Raw genomic sequence first — 26,877 nt, forward strand, 5'->3', positions numbered from 1 at the left:
TTTTAATTTTAAGGTTTTGCTCATATATTATGATTTTTGTTTATTTGCTCAGAGTTGCAAGTGAGACACTAAAAACTGACTTGGAAGTTTTGTCTGTTTGGATGGTGGGTGGGCTGGTAGTTTCTTAAATGTAGGGTCTAAATGTGTGTGTGTATTTTTTTAGTTCTTTTATCTCTAGACATGTCAAATTCATTAAAAAATGGTCTGCCAGTTTCCTTCCAGGAAGGTACAGGCTGGGCTGCTTCTTCTAGGAGTTTCTCAGTGTGCAGGGAGGACTTTAGGGAGGGGGAGTAGGTTTCAGCTCTGTGTGTACTCCTGCTTATTTCCTCTATTGTCAGTATGATACTTCTGCCCTTAGCTGTCACTCGTGAGCCCTCAGACCAAATACTTTTTTTTTTTTTTTAAAGATTTTATTTATTTATTTGACAGATAGAGATCACAAGTAGACAGGCAGGCAGGCAGAGAGAGAGGAGGAAGCAGGCACCCTGCTGAGCAGAGAGCCCGATGCGGGGCTTGATTCCAGAACTCTGAGATCATGACCTGAGCCAAAGGCAGAGGCTTAACCCACTGAGCCACCCAGGTGTCCCAGACCAAATACTTTTTGTTACACTCTTTCCAGAGATTTATACCAGGGTCTTAAGGGATGCAGGGCAATTTTCTGGTTTTAGTAATTGGAATGGCAGTCTTGGAATTTTTCTGCATTTTTTTTTTTTTTTTTTTTTTTTTAGATTTTATTTATTTATTTGACACAGAGAGACACAGTGAGAGAGGGAACACAAGGGAGTGGGAGAGGGAGAAGCAGGCTTCCTGCCCATCCCAGGACCCTGGGATCATGACTGAGCCAAAAGCAGATGCCTTAACGACTTAGCCACCACCCAGGTGCCCCTCTTTCTGCTTTTTTGAGTCCTATTTTCATCCTCATCTCCTATGTAGCTTGGGACTGGCAGTTCTTGAGTTTTGGGGGATTCTACGGAGGGCTGCTTCTTAGCTTTCCCCATTTCCAGCTTAGGAATCAAGTTTTCTTGAGTCTAGAGGTTATTTTTTGTCATTCTTTGTAGCTTCCATATTTTATTTTTACCATTTACTCTTTTCTTTATCCTTTGGGTTTATGGTTTTGTCTTCTGTTAATCTATTGCTTTTTTAAAGTAGGTTTTCCATGAGAGTAGAGCAAAATGTTTGTTTAAATCTGCCTTTTTAACTGTGTATCAGTGTTTTTCTATGTACAAGTTGTTATGTGTACTTTTTCCCTCAAAATAGGATTTTACTATTATGAATTGTGTTTTATATTTTAAAATTGTTTTTTTACAACATAAAATGGACCATTTACTTAAGGTTAGAAATACTAAAACTAAATTTTATGTATGAAGACTAATGATAGGACATCATGAAGTTGTGGAGTGTTGTATTTGATGAATGGTGAATGAATAATTTACATCTTTGCACCTTTTAAACACTTAAAAAAAATTTTTTTTTTTTTAGGTGCTGTGTAACGTGTTAAGAGGATACTTTAAGGAATGAGTTTGCCAAATTCTCATGAGTTATGGTGGCTGAAAGATCAATTCTGTCTTGTGGGAAAAGAATTGTAAGTAGCTTCAAGGAATAAACTGATTTCAACTATCCTATGCTTATGTAAAACAAGTTACCATTTACTTACAAGAATGTACTTTGAGATACTTTATTCTGTTCTTCTTAAATATACAGACTAAATAATTAAAAAGGAGAAGTAGGGTTTATATAAATCAATATTATTTCTGTATAGTATTAGCATTGCCATATTTCTTGGATTGTGCAAAATTTAATTTTAATTTTTTTTAATTTTTCAGAAATGGCAGCACAAAAGGAAATCTATATTAATAGAGTATTTTATTAAACGAAAGAGGTTAGATAAGAACTTTAAACTAACAGGCTCAGCAAACAAGGAAAGAAACCTGTTAGCTGTAAGACATGTTTCAAGTGAATCGAAGTCCAGTAACTGTAGACTTCAGAAGAAAAAAGGTTTCAAAATCTTTGTCAATACAGGTCAGTGATAAATAATTCTTCCAGTAATAGGGCTAGGCCTGAATACCATTATTAATTGAAAAATTAACAAAACAGATTGAACCTGAATTTTTATTTTACAAAAAGTTCTTAAAATATCAAATTAGAATTAAATTGTCCTCAAATTTCTATTGCCTTGTCCAGCAGTAAAGCAAATATCTTTCAGCCTTCATATCAGATTTTCTCATGTCCTAGGGATGACCGAAACCTTACTTGAAGCAAACTAGTATTTTTGTTGAAAATGTTCATCAGCCTCAAAGTTGATTTTTAAGACCTCCTCAGTAATAATACTAGACATTCAGCATTCGCACCTATCAGGACACGAAAATTCTCTCAAAACTACTCAGAAAAGGAGGACCTTACTCAGGAATGATGTCCATTCAGGAGAAATCAAAAGAAAATTCCTCTAATGTTGTTAGAAAAAGTGAAGATAAGAATTTAGAAACACAAATTCAAGGTTCTCAAACGAATCTGGCAAAAAAATCAGGTCCAAAGGAAGCTGTAAAATCACTGGTTAAATCTTCTAGTGAGAGTAAAATAAATCAACCTGGATTAGGAACATGCATGAGTACAAGGTCAGCAAAAGCCACGTCCAATGATAAAAAAGCTAGTAAATCCATTAATAAAAATATGGTGACTGTGAAGGGAAATTTACAAGAATCTACAAAAAAGAAGAAATTACCTCAGAAAAAGTCAGTGCATGGAACTCCTAAATCAAATGAACAGCTTAACCGGAGATCACAAAGACTACAACAGTTAACAGAAGTTTCAACGAGGTCTCTGCGTAATAGAGAAATTCAGGGTCAGGTTCAAGCAGTTAAACAGACTTTGCCACCAAGGAAAGAGCACTGTAACAATTCTCAAAGTAAATCTAACAAAGCTAAAGCAAGTCAAAAACATGTGAAAAGAAAAGTACCAGAAATAAAGTCTGATTCTAAAGAGGATGAAAATCTAGTAATTAACGAAGTAATAAATTCCCCCAAAGGAAAAAAACGCAAAGTAGAGTATCAAACAGCTTCTACTTGCAGTTCTCAGTGCACAAAAGGATCTGAAAAATGTCTTCAGAAGAACACTAGAAAAGAGGAAATAAAATCTGTGCCTGTAACTTCTGAGATAAGAAGATCAAAAATGGTTACTTCAGCAGTCTCTGAAAAGAATGAGGTGAAGTCCGTTTATACACAAGTGAATACTAGTGCAAAATCCCAAAAAAGTCCACAGCCGTCAGTGCCTGAAGAAAGGGTAGATAATGAGCTGGAGCAAGCGGGAAAGAGCAAACGAGGTAGCATTCTTCAGCTCTGTGAAGAAATTGCTGGTGAGATTGAGTCTGATACTGTAGAGGTAAAAAAGGAATCTTCACAAATGGAAACTGTAAAGGAGGAGAAGCCTACAGAAATAAAATTGGAAGAGACTGATAATGAAAGACAAATACTTCATCAGAAGGAAACCAATCAGGATGTTCAATGTAATCGTTTCTTTCCCAGTAGAAAAACAAAGCCTGTGAAATGTATACTAAATGGAATAAACAACTCAACTAAAAAGAACTCCAACTGGACTAAAATTAAACTCTCAAAATTTAACTATGTGCAGCAAAATAAGTTGGACTCTCAAGTTTCCCCTAAATTGGGCTTAATACGAACCAGTTTTTCACTTCCAGCCTTAGAAATGCATCATCCAACTACTCAAAGTACATTTTTAGGGACAAAACTACATAACGATAAAAATACAGCTTGCCAGCAGGAAGAAATGAAAGAAATTAATTCTGAAGAAGTTAAAACTAATGATGTTACAGTTGAAGTTAATAAAACCACAAAAAGGTCTTCTGAAAATTGCCATTTGGATAAACAGATAAAACCACCTCCTGACCCACCTTTGGATAACCAGAGGAAAGATTCTTTTGAATCAGCACCAGATAAGGTAATTTATTTTTATTATGTGCAGTAGAGGTACCTGAATACTGTCTGTTAAATTTTAGCATATTTTAGTTTAAGAATCAAGTCATAAAAGACGAGTCATTTGTTAAGGTATCCTGTTTAGTTGTTAATAGTGTTTAATTAACTCAGTCATGTAGTGAGTGATAGAACTTAGTGGTAGCTTTAGATGTCTGATGTTTACATAAATGCTTCTCATTGCTTCCTTATTTTCACCTTTCATTTTTATTTTATATGAAGCATAATCCTGTTGAATTCTAACTTTTCTTCTTTTTTAAAATTTTTTGAGCATAGTTGACCTACAGCGTTTTGTTAGTTTCTGGTGTACAACATAGTGATTTAACATCTCTGTATGTTATGCTTTGATCACTACAAGTGTGGCTGCCACCTGTTACCATACAATGCTATTATAATATCATTGACTATATTCCCTATGCTTTACCTTTTATTCCCATGACTTGTTTATTCCATGACTGGAAACCTGTGTTTCTCACTTCCCTTTCTTAATTTTGCCCATTCACTTACCCCCTAACTTTTTTTCAACACACTGATTTGCTTTTTCTTTTAATTGTAACCACAGAAACTGTGTTTCATAGTGACTAAAATATAGAAATTAAACTTCGGCCTTATTCTGACCAAACTGTTAAAAATTAATTTTAGCTGGCACAGATCAACCCCTTTTTACCACCTGATAAAAATGGAAAAAATTAAACATTTCTAGTAGTAGGGGTGCCTTTTAAGTTTGACTTTTGTGATCATTTTGAACAGTTGGACAAATTAAATGTCTGAAAGATGTAAATAATTCAGACATCAATTTAAGATTAGTGGTAAAGAATTTTTTAAAATGGAAAAATAAATTGAATAACAGAATCTTTAAAAAAAAGGAAGGGAATCTAATAGCTAGAAGAAGCTTTGATTATCTGAGGAAGTAGTTTGAAACTAAAAGCATCTGAGCCAATTTTTTTCAAATTGAATCACAGGTAAAATCCCAATATATAAACCAATAAGTAGAAATTTTTTTATGCATAGAACCATGGAGCTCTATAATATAATATAGATTTGAAAAACTTGACTAAATTTGTTTTAGTTGTTTAATTTGGTAATGAGAAAACTGAGCACAGTAGAGGAATGCGAATTAGATCACATGTTTGAGGACACAAATAGGATTGAATTTTCAGGTGTTCTGATTCTCAGCCCAGCATTTTTTTTCTACAGTTACATACTTTGAACATTAGATCATTTGAGAAAAAAACACTGTGAGCAGAGAAAAAAGTCAAGTCATCCCAAAGTTTTGGGAATGATTTAAAGTTCTCTTTAGAGATATTTTGTTCTAGAAGCGACTTCGAATGACTGAAGAGTCTGGGCTTTATGCCAGAAGCCATGAAAATAGATCATTGTCTGTTCGTGTGGAGTACAAATCAAATAGAAGGGAACAGATACCATATGGTACTCTTAGATTTTATTTTCTGAACAAAAGGGAATGAAAGCATCAATTAGAACATAATTATTCAAATAGTGATAGTAACTAGAAGTAAGTAGTGAGTGGTAGTGTGAGTAACAGGTGTGGATTCCGTCAGAGATGGGGTGGCTTTCTATTCAGAGTATGTTTTGTCAGCAAATTGATATCTATATTCCAGTTGTAGCTGCGGAGTTTATCTTCTACTCCTTTGCTACATAAATGTCAAAACTCAGTTTGTGGAGTAAGTCATGGGGATAAAAGGAACAGCATAGAGAATATAGTTAGTGATATTGTAGTAGTGTTGTATGATGACGGATGGTCGCCACACTTGTGAGCATAGGATAATGTATAGAGAGGTGTTGAATCATTGTTGTACAGCTGAAATTAATACAACATTTCATGTCCACTAAAATTAAAAAAAGCCCCTCAGTTTGTGGAGAATTATATTGAAGAATAAGAAAATGTAATTCTGGGGCACCTGGGTGGTTCAGTGGGTTAAGCCTCTGCCTTCTGCTAAGGTCATGATCTCAGGGTCCTGGGATCGAGCCCCACATCGGGCTCTCTGCTCAGCAGGGAGCCTGCTTTCTCCTCTCTCTCTGCCTGCGTCTCTGCCTACTTGTGATCTCTGTCTGTCAAATAAATAAATAAATCTTAAAAAAAAAAAAAAAAAGAAAATGTAATCCTTTGGAGTAAACTAGTAGAATAGAGATTCTTACTTAGATCACATTATTTTTACCTATAATATTGCTTTTACTGGAATGTACTTTGGATTATACTCTTTCTCTTGAGGTGCATTGTAAGAAACCATCCTATGAAACTTGTGTTAAAAATTTTATTTACATTTGTAAATTCTTGAATATTTAAAACATTCAGAATACTACAGTCACTAATATACTTGTGTCTACCACCCAAATTTGACAAAAACTAACATTTTATTGAATTCTGGTTTTTTAAGATAAGGAAAGTACATTACAGGTACAGGTAAAAGCCATTATTCTCCCTCTTCTTTCCATTCAGCTCTCTTCCCAGAGTTAAATGTGTTTGTGAAGTTGGTGGGGATCTTCTCATTTTCTGTTTTTATTAATTCACTGTGTATGTGCATGTATATCCAGAAGGAATACTTAGCAGTGTTTGTGTTTTAAATGTTTTCTGTGTGTTTGTAATGTTACAGTATTTTAAATGTTTAAATGTTAAATGCTAAAATGGTGTGTGTGTGTGTGTGTGTGTGTGTGTGTGTGTGTGTGTGGTTTTTTTGGCAACTTGTTTTGTGCAGTCAGCATTTGATACTTACCAATACATGGGTATTTTAATAGCTGTAAATGAGTATACCACAGTTTATGTTTTCCTCTTCTAAAGCCCTTTCAGGTTGTTTCTGTTTTCACCAATACCAGTGATAATGATTACTTTTACAGAGTGGCCAGGGAATTGGGTAACCATTCAGTTGAAGATGTAGTTGTGACTGCCGTGTCCAAGAAGTTCTGCTAGGGCTACAGAAGAGGAAGCATTTCCTACTTTTAAGGAATTTCCATTATAGCAGTCACTTAAGAGATTTTTCTTCTTGCCATGAGCACTAAGAATTGAGGTAGTTTAGTTTAACCATCATAATAGCTTTAGGTTAAGAACACAATAGCCTTTGGTGAGCACTGCCTCTTTGTTAGTCAAAGGAGAGCTTCAAACAATTGTCACCACAATCTACACTGTAGTTTCTCTTATTACCTACATATTATAGGTGAGGAGAGTGAGGCTTAGAAATTTAAGTTTTACCTGAGTGACTTATAAGTGGTAGAGCTAGGATTTAAACTGAAATTGACTGGCTTCAGTGTCTCACGGGGTTATACTAGGGGAGGAAGGAGAATATAAAAACAAATCTTACATCATACAAAATCTTTTTTCTGTGGCTGCCTTTAATTTTTATGTCAATTTTAGCAGTACTGAGAAATGATGGTTGATATGGCTAAGCATTTGATAGGCCTTCTTTTAATTCTTTGGACTGAATTTAAATTATTTGAACATGGGGCATCTAGGTGGCTAAGTCAGTGAAACATCGGACTGACTCTTGATTTTGGCTCAGGTCATGATCTCCGTTCTAGGATTGAGCGCCTTGTCAGGCTTCTTGCTCAGTGGGGAGTTTGCTTGAGATTCTCTCTCTCCCTCTTAGCACTCTCTCGGTCTCTCCTGCTCTTGCATGCTTTCTTTCTCTAAAATAAAGAAATCTTTAAAAAAATTACTTGAACTTTATGAATTTTAAAGCCCAGTTATATTATGATTTATTTTTTTAAGCCAGTGATTTGCTGAATTCCGTCCTGTTTAATGGAGATTAATTGGTAATTTGTCATTGTTATTTTTAATTTTTCTGCTTTTTCAATGACAAAAATCATTCACTTTTTCAAAAATATTTTAAACTGTTACATGTTGAATGTAATAATCACAATACAGATACAGCCAATGTTAACAGAGTGTGGAGTTTTGTGGGGTTTTTTTTGTTGTTTTGGGTTTTGTTTGTTTGTTTTTTTTTTTTTTGGTAGTTTACTGAGTATCAGCTTTGACAGTGTTCTGATTTAGGGAATCTTGGGAATACAAAGATAAATATAATATGATTTTCTCTCAAGAGTTACAGAAGATGAGCGCACCTGGATGGCTCAGTTGATTAAGCTACTGTCTTCAGCTCAGGTCATGATCCCCGAGTCCCAGGATCAAGTCCTACATCCGGCTCCCAGCTCCATGGGGAGTCTGCTTATCCCTCTGACCTTCTACCCTCTCATGTTCTCTCTCACTCTCAAATAAATAAATCTTTAAAAAAAATGGGGTGCCTGGGTGGCTCAGTGGGTTAAAGCCTCTGCCTTCAGCTTAGGTCACGATCCCAGGGTCCTGAGGAGCCTGCTTTCCCCTTTCTCTCTCTCTGCCTCCCTGCCTACTTGTGATCTCTGTCTGTCACATAAATAAATAAAATCTTTAAAAAAAAAAATCTTAAGAGTTATAGAAGATGAATCAAAAACAAATAACTAATTGATAGTAGTAATAAGGACATGAAAGAGGTAGAGATGAAATAGATGGAGAATTATTCCAAAATTGGAAAAATGGCATAGGGAAACTTGGAGAACACTTCATGGAAAATGTTAATATTTAAGTAAGGAGTTGAGTGGATACGGGGGAAAGGTTCTACATCAGCACTATCCAGTAAAAATGTAAAGTGAACCACATATATTACTTAAAATTTTCTGTTAGCCACATTAAAAAGAATAATACACTGGTAAAATGAATATATTTTATTTAATCTATTATATAAAAATACTATTATTTCAGTATGTAATCAATTTTAAAAATTGAGATATTTTACTTTTTTTAAGTCTTAAAAATCTGATGTGTGTTTCATATTTACAACATAGTCTCAAAGCAGTCATACTAATGACCTTTTAAGTGCTCAGTAGTCAGATGAGGTGTGGCTACTGTATTGGAGAGTGCAGATTTAGATAGATTGAACAGGCAGATATAGAATATATCTATGGGATTTGCAAGGCTTTCAATGTAGCATGAAGGGAAAAAATGGGAGTTGATGTTAAGAGAGTAGATGTCGGGAGATCAAAATACTTTTAAGGTGTATCAATGTGAATTATTCCAACTGTGAAGAATTATCTTAAATTTTAGTATGCTAAGGTTCATTGGAAGTATCTTGGGATGAATCCCCAAGGTTTATATGAAAGAAATATTAATGTTTTGAATTTTGTATATTTAGAATTTCAGTCTGTGTTTGGAATCCAAGATTGAAAACAATCCAGTGGGAAATACCTCTACTGTTTCGGCTCTGCTCAGCCAAGCAAAAATTGATACAGGGGAGAATAAATTTCCAGGTAAAAGTTTGGAAATATTTTTTGGGTTTCTCAGTGTTCAGAAGTATTTTTGTCACCATGATAGAAAGCAGTACTGATTACCATATAGGCCAGTTAAATCCTTCTGAGCTATTGTGTGTGTTTTTCAAATGTGTGATTATCACCATTCTTTTTTGTTTTTATCTTTACTACCATTCTTTGGGGTAGAATTGCTTTTCTTTCTTAGCTTGTTTAAATTACTTAGGTATTAAAAAATAAAATGGCCTGGATGATCAATAAGATTGGGTCCAAAACCAAAACAAAGCACATTAGCCAAATGTCAACTAACTTGGATAACTTTAACTTTTCCTTTAGAAAATCCATTGTTTATGTTTTAAATGTTTTCCTAAAACATTTTTGGGTAATGAAGTATAAAAATAAAGTACCAGTTTACATATATTGATAAATTGTAAATAAAAAATATTAAATTAAGATTCTTTGACTTACTACCAAAAGTTCTTTTGTTTATTTTGAATATTTTATCTTTATTATTCAGTGCTAGTGGTTGGAGAATCTAGAAACACACACTTTCTGGAGAAGTATTACTTAATGAATTGCATAAGTTGATGGTAGGAGCTTATTTTTCAAGTACAAAGACTATTTGTGTTTTTCCACTTCAGATTCTTATCTTTAACCCTTGATTACTTACTTTTCCATGTTAGTGGTTCTGTCTTTGAAAGGATTTTTAAATGCTGCAGGGGCACTGGCTGGCTCCGTTGAGCCTTACTTAAAAAAACAAAACAAAACACAAAAAACACAAGGCTGCAATTTGGGCAGTTATGCCATACAAAGACTTTTTTGTGTGTGGCCTTGTAAAAATTTTTTGACAATACATTGTTTGAACTGTTGGATGGGGATTTGCTCACCTTTATCAGATGAAGCCTGAGGTAATACAGAAAAGGAATTCCTAATTCCTGTTTCTCCCTGCTAAAGGAAAGGTATACATGGAGCAGTATGTTGAGGTCAGATAATGTCTTTCATTGCATGTTATTAAACTTTTCTCTTAGTTGAGGAAAGGGAAGTATATGATAAATGTACAATTTATTCACTGGAAAAAATGAATTATTGCATTATTTATTAATGTAATTAAAACTTTAGAAGCTACAATTTAAAAATTTCAGTATAATTAACATAGTTTTGTATTAGTTTCAGGTATGTAATATAGTGATTCAATGATTCTACACTTAGTGTTCATTATAAGATACTCTTAATCCCCTTCACCTGTTTCACCCATTCCTCTACCCTCCCCTGTGGTAACTACCAATTTGTTCTCTATATTTAAGAGTCTTTGTCTCTTTTTTTTGTTTTGTTTCTTAAACTCCTACAGATGAGTGTAATCACATGGTATTTATCTTTCTCTAACTGACTTACTTCACTTAGCATTACAACCTCTGAATCCATCCATGTTGCAGCTGGCAAGATTTCATTCATTTTTGTGGCTGAGTAATTTTCCATTATATGTATGTATATATACCATTCTTTTTTATCCACTCATCTATTGATGGACACTTGGGTTGCTTCTACAATTTGGCTATTTTAAATAATGGTGCAATAAACATAGGGGTGCATGTATCTTTTTGAATTGGTATTTTTGTATTCTTTGGGTAAATACCCAGTAGTGAAATTACTGGATCATACGGTAATTCTGTTTTTAATTTTTTGAGGAACCAGTGTACTGTTTTCCCCAGTAGCTCTACCAATTTGCATTCCCACCAACACTGCAAGAGGGTTCCTTTTTCTCCACATCCTCACCGACACTCACTGTTTCTTGTGGACTACAATTTTTTTTAAACAAGCTATGTTCCCATTTCCATTAGGAAATTTACATTTAGAGTGTGTATAATGATAAAGGCGTTTTCACAGTTTGCTTTATTATTCAGTGCTAGTGATTGGAGAATCTAGAAACACACTGTTGATCTACCATTGGATCTCTTAGTGGCTCTATAGAGCCTTGCCTTATTCTCCTTTTCTGAAGAGTGATTTCTAGAAAGGGACTCTAATTTAATCACATGGTTTTTATTAAAATTAAAACATTTAGTGCATTGTTCTCTTTTTTCTTTATAATGATTTTCAGCTGTTAGATGGAGAAGTAATACAAAGCTTAATGTGTAACTCACTTTCTTGATTAAATTACAGGTTCAGCTCCCAAACAGCATACTGTACTCAGTAACCAAACATCTAAGACCAGTGATAACAGGTAAGACATTAGTTTAATATAAAAATAAATATGAGAATCGTTAGAAGATAAACTGAGCCTTTTACAATTTTTGTTTATTTGAACAAAAGTCAGTTCAATTTGGGCATTATCCAGTCTCACAGATAGAAAGGAGCTCCAAGATAGAAAAGATCTCCAAGCAGAAAGGCGTGGGCATAAGGAAGTTATAACTGGCAAAAAAGTGGGTTGATTATTGCAGAGTTACTTTCCTTTGGGAGAGATGGCAGAGGTCTTTTAGGCAAATTACCTAACTAGTGCTAGTTAGGTGATTCCTAACTGACTAGTTTAAGTTTCCATTTCTTGAAGGACTAAAACTAAGTCCAGGTTTGGTAATATGGAGCTTAGCATAAGGAATTCCATTTTGGACCTGTTGTCTTGTTTTTAATAGAGCTTAAGGATTTAATACTTATACCTTTCAAGTTTGGGGTATTTTTCCCTAAAAACTTGTGCTAGTAGTCCTCAGTTTTCCTTGTAGAGAGAATGTGATAGTCACAAGTTCTGTTTTTATTTTACTTTTTTTGTGCCTTTACATGTTTTTTTTTTTTTTTTAATAAAGATTTTTATTTATTTATTTGACAGATAGAGATCACAAGTAGGCAGAGAGGCAGCCAGAGAGAGAGAGAGGAGGAAGCAGGCTCCCTGCTGAGCAGAGAGCCCGATGCGGGACTCGATCCCAGGACCCTGAGATCATGACCTGAGCCAAAGGCAGCAGCTTAACCCACTGAGCCACCCAGGCACCCCTGTGCCTTTACATGTTTTACAGTTTTGTTTTTTTACTTATGGTATTAACATCTTTTCTTTTTTTAAAAAATTTATTTTTAAAATTTTACTTATTTTTATTATTATTATTTTTATTAACATATGGTATATTATTAGCCCCAGGGGTACAGGTCTGTGAATCCCCAGGTTTACACACTTCATAGCACATACCTTCCCCAGTGTCCATAACCCCACCATCCTCTCCCTCTCCCCCTCCCCCCAGCAACCCTCTTTGTTTTGTGAGATTAAGAGTCTTATGGTTTGTTTCCCTCCTGATCCCATCTTGTTTCATTTATTCTTTTCCCACCCCCTAAACCCCCCATATTGCCTCTCAGCTTCCTCATATCAGGGAGATCATATGATAATTGTCTTTCTCTGATTGACTTATTTCGCTAAACATAATACCCTCTAGTTCTATCCATGTCATTGCAAATGGCAAGATTTTATTTTTTTTGATGGCTGCATAGTATTCCATTGTGTGTGTGTGTGTGTGTGTGTGTGTGTGTACACACACACACCACATCTTCTTTATCCACTCATCTGTTGATGAACATCTAGGTTCTTTCCATAGTTTGGCTATTGTGGACATTGCTGCTATAAACATTTAGGTGCATGTGCCCCTTCGATCACTACATTTGTATCTTTAGTGTAAATATTTAGTAGTACAATTGCTGGGTTGTAGGGTAGTTCTATTTTCAACTTTTTGAGGAACCTCCATGCTGTTTTCCAGAGTGGCTGCACCAGCATGCATTCCCACCACAGTGTAGGAGGGTTCTGCTTTCTCTGCATCCTTGCCAGCATCTGTTTTTCCTGACTTGTTAATTTTAGCTATTTTGACTGGTGTGAGGTGGTATCTTATTGTGGTTTTGATTTGTATTTCTCTGATATAGCATCTGTTTTTTTTTTTTTTAAGATTTTATTTATTTATTTGACAGAGATCGCAACTAGGCAGAGAGGCAGGCAGAGAGAGGGGGAAGCAGGCTCCCTGCCAAGAAGATAGCTTGATGTGGGACTCGATCCCAGAACCCTGAGATCATGACCTGAGGCAAAGGCTCTAACCCACTGAGCCACCCAGGCGCCCCTGTAGCATCTTTTCTTAACTACCTCATTCTGTTAAGTCTGTATTAGATTTTACTGTGTGAATATTCCATTGTTTATTTAACAGCTCTCCACTTTGTAGACATTTTGGTTGTTTCTAGTTAATTTCTGTCCAAAAAAAAGTTCTGCAGTACACAGAAGCATCTTTGCCCATTTGTATTACTATATCTAGGATAAGTTTATAGCTATAGCATATAACCTGCATTGCTATATTTTCCTCCAGTGTGTGTCTTTTGATACTTCCAGCAACCATGTTTTGAGAATGCACCTTTCTGCAAATCGCTTGAAGTATTATTTATTACCAACATGTGAAAGTATTTTAAATGTTTTAAAAGCATTCCATTCTCTTTAATATCAGAATAAAATTAAATCTGCGTTATTTTGCTTTCTAGATTATGAAAGCCGTATTTAGGACAAACTGTAGTAACTGAGATGGCTAAAAATTACCAAAAAAACCTTAAAACTTACTCAAATTATAGTAGGTACAGCAGTTTTTTATTTATTGAAAATTGGTAATTTTCTTGGGTTTTCTCCCCTTGATTTTTAAAAGGTTATTCTTTTCCCCCTTACTGTTGAAATCTTTGAGTGTTGTATAGTAAAAGTTTTTTGTTTTGTTTTTTTAAAGGGAGACACCACCAAATCATTCTTGGACTAAGTGTAATTCCCATTTGGAGATAACAATTCCAAAGGACTTGAAACTAAAAGAAACAGATAAAGTTGATGAAAAACAGTTGATCATAGTAAGTATCCAACTTCACCTTTTTGGCAAAGGGTTATAGTAACCATCTTACTTATGCACTTTGTTAAAGAATAAGTTCAACCTTTTTTCCGAGAGCCTTTTGTGTCACCATAAATCATTATGGAAATAATTTTGGTATCATTACAAATGCCCTTCTAGCTGCCCAGTAGTGAAGCCCTCTTGTCACAAATAAAAACTCAAAATCTCCATGCTTTTAGTTTTATTCAGGACTGATTGATACTTTATTTTACATTTGTGTATTTTATCATTTGTTACTTTCTTAAATATGTACCTTGTTTTAGTAGTTGGTTTAAATATTAAAAAATGGAGCTTAATGCATAAATGATTTTAAATATCTGTATTTTAGTGTAATTTTATAATTTTAAAACGGTTTCATTGGATGATAAATCAATAGTTAATTTGAAATAGAACTTAACCACTCTGCAGTTTGATGGCAAGTTGTAAAACAGCGGGAGATATTTTGTTTGATTAAAAATCTAATTTGAATGAGTGAGCACACTATAAAAAAATAAAGGGGCCCAAAATAATAGGAAAATTTACTGTATTTCCATTCAACATTGTCAGTAGGATTTTTTGGAATAGATTATTAATGCTAACTCTAATATAGGGGAATTACTTACTAAGAATTATCTGGAAATTTTGAGAAAGTTTAATCAGGAAAATGTTTCATCAGATTTAATAACATTTCTGTTGTTAATTGATAGTGAAACAGGATAAGAATAGTAGAATCTAGAGCTTCACTGACCAGTATGGTAGCCACATGTGGCCATTTAGTATTTGAAATGTGGCTCATCAGAACTGTGATAGACGTATAAATGTATTTACTACATTTTAAAGACTAATACAGAAAAGGGATTGTAAAGTATTTCACTAATAAGTTCTTTTTTCTATTTAGTATATGTTGGAATTATAATATTTGGGATATGTTTTGTTGAACAAAATATTAAAATTCACATATTTGTTTTTGCATCCTTTAACATGGCTACTAGAAAATTAATTTTAAATTTTCTAAAATTTTAAAATGTAATTTTAACATTTGTGGATTGTACTTCTAGTCAAGAGTTGATGGTGATGTTAATGATCATGATGATAGTAGCTAATACTTTTGAATACATTATTTTATGTATTCCACTCATATTAACTTAATTAAGCCTTAGTTTTTAAAGTATGAGGTAGGTACTATTATTTCCCATGTACCAATTAAGAAACCAAGGAAGAGATGTTTATTCATTACTATGAGTATTGCCTGCTTATAGAGATATTTGTACACTGGTGTTCATTAATCATAATAGCCAGAAGGTGAAAGTAATCAAAGTATCCATCAAGGATGAATGGATAAACAAAATATGGTGTACACATAAAATGGAATATTATTCAGCCTTAAGAAAGAAGAAACTCTGGCATGCCACAGCATGGTTGAACTTTAAGGACATTATGCTAAGTGAAATAAGTCAGTCACAGGAAGACAAATACTGTATGATTTCAGTTCTGTGAGGTGCCTAGAGTAGTCAAATTTAGAGACAAAGTAAAATGGTGGTTTCTAGGAACTGGGAAGGAAAATGGATTGGGAACCTATTTAGTGGGTATAGAGTTTCAGTTTTGCAAAATGAAAATAATTCTGGAGATTGGTTGCACAACAGTTTGAATATACTTAACACTACTGAACTGTACACTTAAAAATCGTTAAGATAGTAAATATTATGTATGTCATACCACAATTACAAAAAAAAATTCTAGCTGCCTGAAATTTCATGTAACAATTTGTGAATAGTTTGAATCCTTTAGAATGAACTTCCCTTAAGTTCTTTTTTTTTTTTTAAAGATTTTATTCATTTATTTGACAGACAAAGATCACAGGTAAGCAGAGAAGCAGGCATAGAGAGAGGAGGAAGCAGGCTCCCTGCTGAGCAGATAGCCCGATGTGGAGCTTCATCCCAGGACCCCTGGACCATGATCTGAGTTGAAAGCAGAGGCTTAAACCCACTGAGCCACCCAGGCGCCCGAACTTCCCTTAAGTTCTTTACACAATTTTTAATTTACCATTTGACTTCTCTTTGCTACTTGATCCTAATTCTGAGACACTAGAGATGCTGTTGTCTTAGATCTTGTTTGTTTGTTTTTTTTTTGTAGTAATTCAAATTGCACAGTTTAGAATAGAAAGAGTAAAGGGATTATTAATTAATTCTTTTAAAAAAATAGTTTATTTATTTGACAAAGAGCACAAGCAGGGGGACAGGAAGAGGAAAAAGGGGAGCCCGATATGGGCTCGATTCCAGGACCCTGGGATCATGACCTGAACCAAAGGCAGACACATTTGACTGAGCCACCCGGGTGCCCTAGTTTATTCCTTTTTTTTTTTTAAGTTTATTTTTATTTATTTAGAGAAAAAGAGAATGCACTAGTGGAGGGGCAGAGGGAGAGAGAGGGAGAGCATCTTAAGCAGGCTGTACGCCCAGCATGGAGTGCAATGTGGGGTTTAGTCTCACGATCCTGAGATAATGACATGAGCCAAAATCAAGAATCAGGCACTTAACTGGTTTAACCATCCAGGCACCTCTATTAGTTTATTATTCTTAGACTTAGATCACACTGCTGAAAACTTCTTCTTGAATAAGAACAAGAATAGAAAACATTTTGTAAACAGTTAGTATTCTATAGCACAAGTATGAATTACTGGAGAGTAGATGATGGTACTTTGTACTTATTTAATATGAAGATAATAGAAAAAATTAATACTACCTTTTCTCCGGAGTTTCTAGTGACATCAAAATACTCTTTAGTATCTACAGGCTAGAACAAAACCATTAAAAAGAACATACTTTTTTTTGTAAACATATAATATATTTTTATCCCCAGCGGTACAGGTCTGTGAATCGCCAGGTTTACACACTTCAGAGCACTCACCATAGCACATACCCTCCCCAATGAAAAAGAACATACTTTTAAGACATTAAAAAATACAGGTCTGTGAAAAACTATTTCCTTTAAGCTTTAACAGTGTAATTATTGCAGATATAGAATGTGTCTATGTTCTTATTTATAGAATGTTTCCTGTTCAGCACTTTAGAACAGATAAAAGATATTTCTCAGTTTTTTTCAGTTATTAAATGCTGTGAAGCAAGTGATCAGATTTTTAAAATGGAAGCAGTTCTTAAAATTATACTTAGATTTCATAGATTAATGTCTTCTTTTTTAATCAACACTGAATAATTTTTATTACAGATTAAATATTTCTCACATTATGTTCCCATTATAGCTTTAGAGGCTGAAGTTCTGGAATTATTCCTTTGGGAGGGAAAAAACCCTTTTTGTTTGTTTTTTATAAATAGGATGCAGGACAGAAAAGATTTGGAGCAGTTTCCTGTAATGTTTGTGGCATGCTTTACACAGCTTCAAATCCAGAAGATGAAACACAGCATCTGCTCTTCCATAACCAGTTTATAAGTGCTGTAAAATATGTGGTAAGTGGAGTTTATGACTTCTAAAATGAAGTATCAGATAGCTAGGTCAGGATCTTAAAGAGATGAATTGCAAAACTTAAGACATTGAAAAATTTCTGTTTTTAGTACATGATCATATATACAAAGCCCTTGTATGTATACTGGCTTATTTTAAAACAAAGCCAGACATAAAACCAGCTAACTTAATTCTACCTGGTTTATATTTTGGGATTTTTTTTAAGTTACGTCTTTAAAGCAGTTATTGTACCTCATCTCTTCTAACAATTAATGCTATTCAACTTGAGTATTTAAAATTCTCTTTAATTATTAGCTGTTGATAAGCCTGTTTAATATTTATAATAGCTTAGTATAACTTTTTTTCTGAAAATTGATAGTGATACATTATTATACAAATAGATGGTTTTGGAATTTTTCTTTACCTTCTCTTTGCTATCATGAGAGTTTTTCATGATAAACTAAAAAAGAAAAATTTATTGAAGGTTAAAATCTCAGAATTTGCTGTATACTTTAAAAAAATGCCACAAAGTTAATATGTTTTAGTATATATTAATATATGTGCATTTGAGGTACAGTGGGTATTATTTAATAGTTATTTCTGGAAATGGCAAAATTTTGAATAATTTTGAACCATTTCAGATATCTTGTGAAAATAGTAATTTAATGTAATTGCTGTTTACCCATATCTGAAATGGAATCTGTTTTTATTCTATACATGTTACCTTCAGTACTGTACACTCACATTAATAAGACCTCCAGGATATCTGAACTGAGATCACCCATTCATTTCATATAGGCTTTTACATAAGCAACAGATGTTGGATTGTTTAAAGATCTTTATTGGCTTCACTTAAATTTGTATTTTTATTTTTGGTTGAAGAGTTAATATTTATTGTTTCATTTATCTAGTTACTTCTACCCAATATAGGGTTTTCTTTTTTTTGGTTCTCTACTGTGGTGATTCTTTATACTCCTTTTTACATCTGTCTTTTCCACACACATCCCCTTCTGTCACTTAATTAAATGCAGTACAAGCTGTTTGGGCATTAAATATTTATAGCTAGATACTGATTTATTTGGAATTTATACTTTTCCAATTTCACTATATTAATATCCTTACAACTTGAAAACAAATAATCCTATCAGATAGCTAAGTTAATAGAATACTTGGGGCAAAAACATTTATTTATTATACATAAATCTGGTAGAAGTTAGTTTAAATGAGTTTTCATTTTACATCTTTTGATTCTTGTGATCACTTTTGTGTTAGGTTTAAAAGGCTTTATTCTTCATCTGAAGGGAAGTTCTTAATTTCTTAGAGTAACAGTAAAGAAAATGATAAGGAAATATGTACTCCGTGCTTCCACAGTATCAGTGGAAGCTGGTTTATGGAGTGAGATGGAGTCATCACCTTTTAAACAAATTCTGGCTCTTGCAAAGCTATAAAACGGTGTACTAACTTCAGAAAGATTGATTCCTGTCCCAGCCCTATTCCTCCTTCTAACCACCCCCCCTCCGACCTTGATGGGACAGAGCTATGGGTTATTTTATTGTTTTTGAAATAAGCTCAAGAGAAGGAATTGAGTTTAGCAGTTGGCCATCCTTTGCTAACATCAAGATCAATACCCATATCTTTTGCTGTTTTCAAATGTAGGTATATACATGTAGTCTAAAGTAGAAACTCCTCCAAAATATTGTAGCATTCTTTTTTAGTGTATGGAGAGAGGATAAAAATATATGTATTATGTTAAAGATACATAATGTTATGTTAAAGTTCTGCTGTGATCAGAGCTCTGGATTTGGGGTTGGGACATTAAACATTTATTGGGTACCTAGTATGTGCTTTGCATTCTTGTGCATTTAATGAGCAGTATTGTGTTTTTGCATTAAGCACTTTCCCCCCTTTCTTTTTAAAAATTTATATAATTAAAGTTTAAGCACTTTTACGGTGTTTGAGAAAACATCTAATTTTAAAATATGAGTTTTGTCTTTTTCTGTTTCCTGGAAAGAAACACATAGAAAAGAAGTCATTTGGTGTTCTGTTTTTTTTTTTAAGATTTTATTTATTTGACAGAGAGAGAGATCACAAGATGGCAGAGAGGCAGGCAGAGAGGGAGGGGGAAGCAGGCTCCCCGCAGAGCAGAGAGCCCGATGCTGGGCTCCATCCCAGGACTCTGAGATCATGACCTGAGCCGAAGGCAGAGGCTTAACCCACTGAGCCACCCAGGCGCCCCTGGTGTTCTGGTTTTAATTAATTTTAAGTGAATAGTGTTCCAGGACTGGAGATAAAGGTTTGATCTACTTAAAACTATTTAAAAGTAGAATAAATTAAATCCCAGTGAGTTTTACTTTTTAAATTTTAATCAAACATTTTAAAGAAAATAAATAGCTTTTCTTTAGGGTAAAAATTTTCCCTTAGACATGGTAATAATCTCTAACAGCTAAAAATGACTAAAGACCTTTTCTAAAGATTAAAACCATAAATATATTTAGTCACTGTAGAAATTGATGCCCACAGAGCCTTTTATTTGGCTGGCTAATTTTTTTGTTTTTTTTTTTTTTCCTTTTCTTACCCTCTTTGGTAGGGGTAGGGGAAAGTTATGATGCTCTCTATTTTTCATAGTACCCTGTCTACCTCATTGATGCCATTTGAGGAAGTGCATTTTATCTAACTTACTAGAAGCTATTTAGGAAGGAGCTTGTTAATGCTTCAGGAGAAGCCTGGACTTTGCTTTTGACCTATAAACACTTCAGTTTCCTTGATCAGCTGGAGATACACTCTGTGCTAAGGGTTTGAAGAGAAAGTAGGAAAAACTGCCCCTAGAGCACTGAGGAATGTTGCCAAGCCTGGAGCCTATCCACAATTCAGCTGTATTTTGAACTTTTAGTAATGTAGCCAAGGAATCATGTTTGGGTTCTTTGCAGAGAAATTTCTAACTTAATCCTTTTTTCCTCCTTGTTCCTAATCTCTTTTGAATTAATTAACATCTGACTGAATGAAGGCTCTGTGGAGGGCTCTACTTCAGCGTATATGATATGCCCTTGCTTTCAAGGTTAGGAGCAAAGCCCGAAAGAAATGAAAAGTTAACAATAAGAGATTTATTAAAGCAGTAAGTCAGTATTATTTAAATTTAATTATAATTAGCTTTACAATTTAGAAGTAGTAATTACTTTGGTAGAGCAGTGATCAGAAGTTTTGTTTCCATGGGTGAGGAAAAGTTAAGATTTGATTTTTTTTTTAATGGACAGACACTAGGAGGTCATCTATTATTGATAGCTAATAAGAAAACTTAACATCTTTGTGGGGAATAATGAGTAAATTTTTTTTCTTGTTGAATCAGAGATTTTTATAGATAATAAGACCAGAAAAATGCATCAGATTGGATTGTGATACTTTGGTTTTGATGCCAGTTTGGGCTTTTTTCTTTCTTTTCTTTTAGACATTGAAATTTGAGCATTGTGAATGATATAGTTAAGTTTAAATAATGTTAAAAATGATATTTTGGTGGAATGTAGGGAGAAAAATATTTAAAAATTTTTTAAATTTTATTTTTTTGAAAGATTTATTTTAGAGGGGGGGCGAACGGGGAGGGGGGGGGATGGGTAAGAATCTCAGGCAGGCTCTGTGCTGATCTCAGAGCCCTGTGCTTGGCTGGGCTCAGTCTCATGTCCCTGAGATCATGACCTGAGCTGAAACCAAGAGTCGGACGCTTTATTGATTGAGCCACCCAGGCACTCTGAGAAATAATATTTTAGTGACATAAAAGGAGAAGGTAGTACATGTAGTGGTGTGTGTGGTATTGGATTACTATGGCACTGGTAGAAAAGGGGAAATTGATGATAAAAACTGAAGAAAGATTTGACAGATTTCTGATTGGCTGTAGAGCTAAGCTATACTCTTCTAGTATCGTAGTACTAAACCATCAAAGTAAAAATGCTGTTTTTCCCCATGGGGATGAAAGGTACAGCATAGGGAATATAATTAATGGTATTGTAATAGTGTATGGTGACCAGTGATAGCTACACTTGTGAGCCCTGCATAATGCATGGAATTGTTGTATAGACTTGTTGAATCACTATGTTGTATACGTGAAAGTAGTATAACACTAAGTATCAACTATACTTCAGTAAAAAATAAAAGATACTGATAAATATCTCAGAAAAAGCACTGTTCCTCACTCAGTGATCAGGGAGCTTGATACCTGGCTTCATCATGACCTGACCTAAAGGTAGACACTTAACTGAGCCACCCAGGTGCTCCAGGAATAGAGATTTTAAAATCTTGGGAATGGGAAAGGAATCTGAAGCAAAGTTGCATTGGTCTTTAGAACTGTACTCTGGCATCAGTAGGAGGGACTGAGAGCCAGGTCAGAGAATGGTCTGAGTTTCCTTTAGTTTCTCTGCTTAAAGGTAAGGCTGTCATACCCTGTGTTGAAAATTGAGAAATAGTCTTTAGAAACAGGTAGAAATTTGTTACATAAAAATTATTTTTAAAAAAATTACCAAACATTTTATTTCTCAAGTTTTTATCTTTTCCCTGACCCTGATTTTTAATTTTTTTACTTTGTTGTATCTTAAAGACATAGAATATTGTGGTAAATAAATATAGAATGGGAGCAGCACTTCCAGATCTTAGTCAGAAATTAATCTTGTTTCGGTATGGAGAGCCACGTAGTGGAGGAAAAATGCCTTTAGAATGAATGTTATATGCAATAAGCTTTTACATTTTTTTTTTAAGATTTTATTTATTTATTTGACATACAGAGATCACAGGCAGGCAAAGAGGTAGCAGAGAGAGAGGGGGAAGCAGGCTCCCTGCCAAGCAGAGAGCCCAATGCAGGGCTCGATCCCAGGGCCCTGGGATCACGACCTGAGCAGAAGGCAGAGGCTTTAACCCACTGAGCCACCCAAGCACCCCAAGCTTTTACATTTTTAAAAAGAGTTTACAAACTCTAGGGGAGGGGAAACCTATAATGTATCTAGTGGCAAGTAAAAACTTCTTTTAATCTGTTCTTCCTCTGTTTTTCCCCATTCTGGAAATGGTGCCACCATTTAACTTATTTCCTCAGACTGAAAACTTCAGAATGATCCTTCAGTTTTCTTTTTGCTCTCCATATACTCAAAGAAGTATACTCAAAGTATACTCCTATACTTAACATTAGTAAATCTCACCTTCAGAATAGATTTCAGATCCTTCCACTTCTATCATGTCCACTGCTTCTACTCTAAACCAAGCTGTCATCATTTCCTGCCTAGTTATGCCTCCTAACTGCTTTCCCAGCTTCCATTATGGTCTTTGTCTCAGCCATAAAAACTTAAATCAGATTATGTCCTTCCTTTATTTAAAATTCTTCAGCAAATTCTCATCACACACAGACTAAAATCCAGGGTGTTTACTGTGGCATCAAGGCCTCATATACTCCAGCTTCTCTAATTTCATCTCAACACTCTTACCATTATGTGCTATATTGCATTCATACATATCTTTCTTTTGTTCCTGAACCACTCCAGCTACATTCCATTCTTAGTGTGTTTGTACTTACTTTACCTTTTCCTGGACTTTTCTTCTCTCAGATCTTCTACACCAGCTCTCTTCATTTAGATCTTAAAATCTCAGAGATGCCCTCCCTGAACACCCAATACAAAGTGGCTCCCTCTCTCTCTACTCCAGCAGTATTAGTGTCTTCTTTTGACCCTTTTCCACACTGAAAATTTGTTTGGTATTTCTCCCACTGGAGTAGAAGCTTTGTCAGAGAAGAGTCCTTGAATAGCACCTGCCAATGTGCAGTAGGCGCTCTACAAATGAGTAGATTTGATTGGAAGCTGCACAACAAGAGTGTTTGAGTCTCAGTTATCTTGTATAAAAATAATACTACACCAGAAAATTTTTCTGGGCTTTGGCAACTCTGATATTTATTGACTGGGAATTGATACTATAAATATCTTTTGAGGGGACATTAAATATATTGTGTATATTTGATAGAAGTTAGGCAAAATAAGACTATTATTAACATACTTCAAAATACGTAAAAGCAGCCCAAATTTGAATTCACTAGCAGTTAAAGCTTTATTAAGTATGTTGCATTTAGAATTGTATACCTGACTGAATTTAGGTGTTGACATGGTTCATTCCTCAATTAGAAAAGTAGTAAAAGTAATTTAGCTACTTTTCTTATATGTAAGAGATTATTATAGATCATCTTATACCAGTGGTTTTTCTTCAGTTTCTTTTTGAAATTTTACATAAGATTTATTTTCCTTTATATATAAAAATAAGTCTAATCTTTCTGGTACAGCATGTACATTTTTGGAAGTTTCGGTTTCTCTGTGGAAATTCTTTTCACATAGTTCGTTTATCTTCTTTTTTTTTTTATCTTTTTAAGATTTTATTTATTTATTTGACAGAGCACAAGCAGGAGGAGCAGCATGGAGAGGGAAAAGCAGGCTCCCAATGCAGGGCCTGATCACAGGACCCTGAGATCATGACCTAAGCCAAAGATAGACACTTAACTGACTGAGCCACCCAGGTGCCCGTGGTTTGTGCATCTTGTCCTTTAAAATCTTTAACATTTATTACAGAAATTTTCAAGTTCTTTTCTGCTGATTCAAACATGTGAGTTTCACTGGGCCTGTTTCTATTGACTTTTTTTTTGATCTTGGATCATAATTTCCCAGTTCTGTCCATGGTCTCATTAAGTTTTATTTTTAATAGACTTATTATTTATTTTTTTTCTGTGCTGATAAAAACAATTTTTTATTACTATGTTCAGTTAGCCAGCATATAGTACATCATTAGTTTTTGATAGAGTGTTCAGTGAATCATTAGTTGCATATAACACCCAGGGCCCATTACCACATGTGCCCTCCTTATTAATACCCATCACCTGGTTTCCCATCTCCCACTGTAACCCTCAGTTTGGGTCCCAGAGTCCATGGTTTGTTTCCATCTCTGATTTCTTCTGATTTCATTTTCCCTCCCTTCCCCTCTGGTAATAGGCTTAAAAAAAAAAAAAAAAGTATTTATTTATTTGAGAGAGCATGAGAGAGAGCACAAGTGGGGGCCGGGGAGGGGGAGAAAGAGAGGGAGAATCAGGCTCCCCGCTGAGCAGGGATCGCAACGCAGGGCCTGATCCTAGAACTCTGGGATCGTGACTTGAGCCAAAGGCAGGCAGACACTTAACTGACTAAGCCCCCCAGGTGCCCCTTAATAGAGGTTCATAGCAAAATTAAGTAGAAAGTACAGAGACTTCCCATATATTACTTTTTTCCCCGTCACACACATGTTCAGTTTCCTCATACCAATACATTTATTAAAATTGATGAACCTATACTGACACACCATTATTATTCAGAGTACATAGTTTTTATTAGGGTTCACTCGGTGTTGTTCCATGGGGTCTGAAAAATTTATAATGACACGTGTCCATACTAGTATCATACAAGAAGTTTCACTGCCCTTAAAATCCTCTGTTCTCTTCCTGTTTACCCCTGCCTTCCTACTAACTCCTGGAAAATAACTGATCTTTTATACTGTCTGCCTATTTTTACCTTTTCCAGAATGCTATATGGTTGGAATCATACAGTGTATAGTTTTCTTCATAATTGAGTTCTTTCACTTAGTAATATGCAATTAAAGTTACTCCGTATCTTGGGGCGCCTGGGTGGCTCAGTGGGCTAAAGCTTTTGCCCTCGGTTCAGGTCATGATCCCAGGGTCCTGGGATTGAGCCCCATATCAGGCTCTCTGTCTCTGCCTGCCTATCCCCTGCTTGTGATCTCTGTCAAATAAATAAATAAAATCTTAAAAAAAAAAAAAGAAAGAAAATTACTCCGTATCTTTTGATGGCTTGATAGCTCATTTCTTTTTAGTGCTGAATAATATTGTTATTCATTTATCTATTTAATTCATATTCTATATTTCATTTATCTATTCACCTATTGAAGAATATCTTGTTGATTGCTTCCAAGTTATGGCAATTAGGAATAAAGTTGCTATAAACAGCCATGTGCAGGTCCAGGCTTTTGTGTGGAGATAAATTTTGAACTCCTTTTTATAAATACTGAGGAATGTGATTGCTGGGTTGTATGTTAGGAGTAAATTTAGTTATATGAGAAACTGCCAAACTGTTCCTTAGTGGCTCTATCATTTGGTTTCTCACCGGCAGTGAATGAGATTTCCTCTTGTTCCACCTCCTTGCCAGCCTGTGGTGTTGTCATTGTTTTGGATTTTGGCTGTTCTAATGGGCGTGTGGTGGTATCTCATTTTAATTTGTATTTCCCTGATGACCTATGATGGGGAATATTTTTCATATGCTTATTTGCAATCTGTATATCTTCTCTAGTGATGTATTTGTATGGGTCTTTGGCCCACTTTTTAGTTTGGTTGGTTGTTTTCTTATTGTTGAGTTTTAAGAATTCTTCATATCTTTCGGGTAATAGCCCTTATCAACTGTCTCTTATAAATATTTTTTCCTAGTCTGCAGCTTATCTTCTCATGTTCTTGATGGTGTCTTTTGTAGAGTAGAACTTTTTTTTTTTTTTTAAGATTTTTATTTATTTATTTGACAGACAGAGATCACAGAAGGCAGAGAGGCAGGCAGAGGGAGGGGGAAGCAGGCTCCCCGCTGAGCAAAGAACTCCCCCATGCAGGATTCGATCCCAGGATCCTGGAATCATGACCTGAGCTGAAGGCAGAGGCTTTAACCCACTGAGCCACCCAGGTGCCCTGAGTAGAACTTTTTAATTTTAATGAAGTGCAGTGCCATTGGTATTATATCTAAAAAGTCATTGCCGGGGCACCTGGGTGGCTTAGTGGGTTAAGCCTCTGCCTTGGCCTCAGATTATGATTCCAGGGTCCTGGGATTAAGCCCCACATCGGGCTCTCTGCTCAGCAGGGAGTCTGCTTCCCTTCATCTCTCTGCCTGCCTCTCTGCATACTTGTGATCTCTTTTCCTCTGTCAAATAAATAAAATCTTAAAAAAATTAAAAAATTTAAAAAAATAAAAAGTCATTGCCATACTGAAGGTTATGTGGATTTCTTCTTTGTTATTATCCAGGAGTTTTATAGTTTTGCTTTTTACATTTAGTTCTGTGATTCATTTTGAGTTAATTTTTGTGAAGGGTGTGAAGTCTATACCTAAATTCACTTTTTTTTGTATGTGGATGTCCAGTTTCAGCAACACTTGTTGATAACTGTCTTGTCTCTGTCGCATTGCAATTGCTTTTTTTTTTTTTTTTTTTTTAAGATTGAAGCAGAAAACCTGAGGCAGCGCTTCATCCCAGGACCCTGGGATCATGAC

General features: G+C 34.8%; 1 protein-coding gene across 16 annotated transcripts in view; it reads left to right on the forward strand.

Annotated features, from left to right (window-relative positions):
• Nucleotides 1-26,877, forward strand: part of ESCO1 (establishment of sister chromatid cohesion N-acetyltransferase 1) — an 82,541-nt gene that overhangs the window by 33,056 nt on the left and 22,608 nt on the right. For 7 of the 16 annotated variants that reach the window (XR_014302683.1, XR_014302688.1, XM_082698749.1 and 4 more), the window contains 6 exons: nucleotides 1,480-1,582; nucleotides 1,824-3,951; nucleotides 9,158-9,272; nucleotides 11,427-11,487; nucleotides 13,988-14,102; nucleotides 17,452-17,583. Coding sequence is in view for 10 of the 16 variants with exons in the window: in XM_082698749.1 (XP_082554875.1) it covers nucleotides 2,407-3,951; nucleotides 9,158-9,272; nucleotides 11,427-11,487; nucleotides 13,988-14,102; nucleotides 17,452-17,583 (1,968 nt within the window). In the remaining 6 variants the exon portion in view is untranslated. Of the gene's footprint in view, nucleotides 1-820; nucleotides 1,583-1,823; nucleotides 3,952-9,157; nucleotides 9,273-11,426; nucleotides 11,488-13,987; nucleotides 14,103-17,451; nucleotides 17,584-26,877 lie in introns of all 16 variants that reach the window. The other 9 variants (XR_014302684.1, XR_014302686.1, XM_082698751.1 and 6 more) reach the window with 3 other exon arrangements.

This window comes from Mustela nivalis, assembly GCF_964662115.1.
Source record: "Mustela nivalis genome assembly, chromosome: 14".
NCBI classification, from domain to species: Eukaryota; Metazoa; Chordata; class Mammalia; order Carnivora; family Mustelidae; genus Mustela; species Mustela nivalis.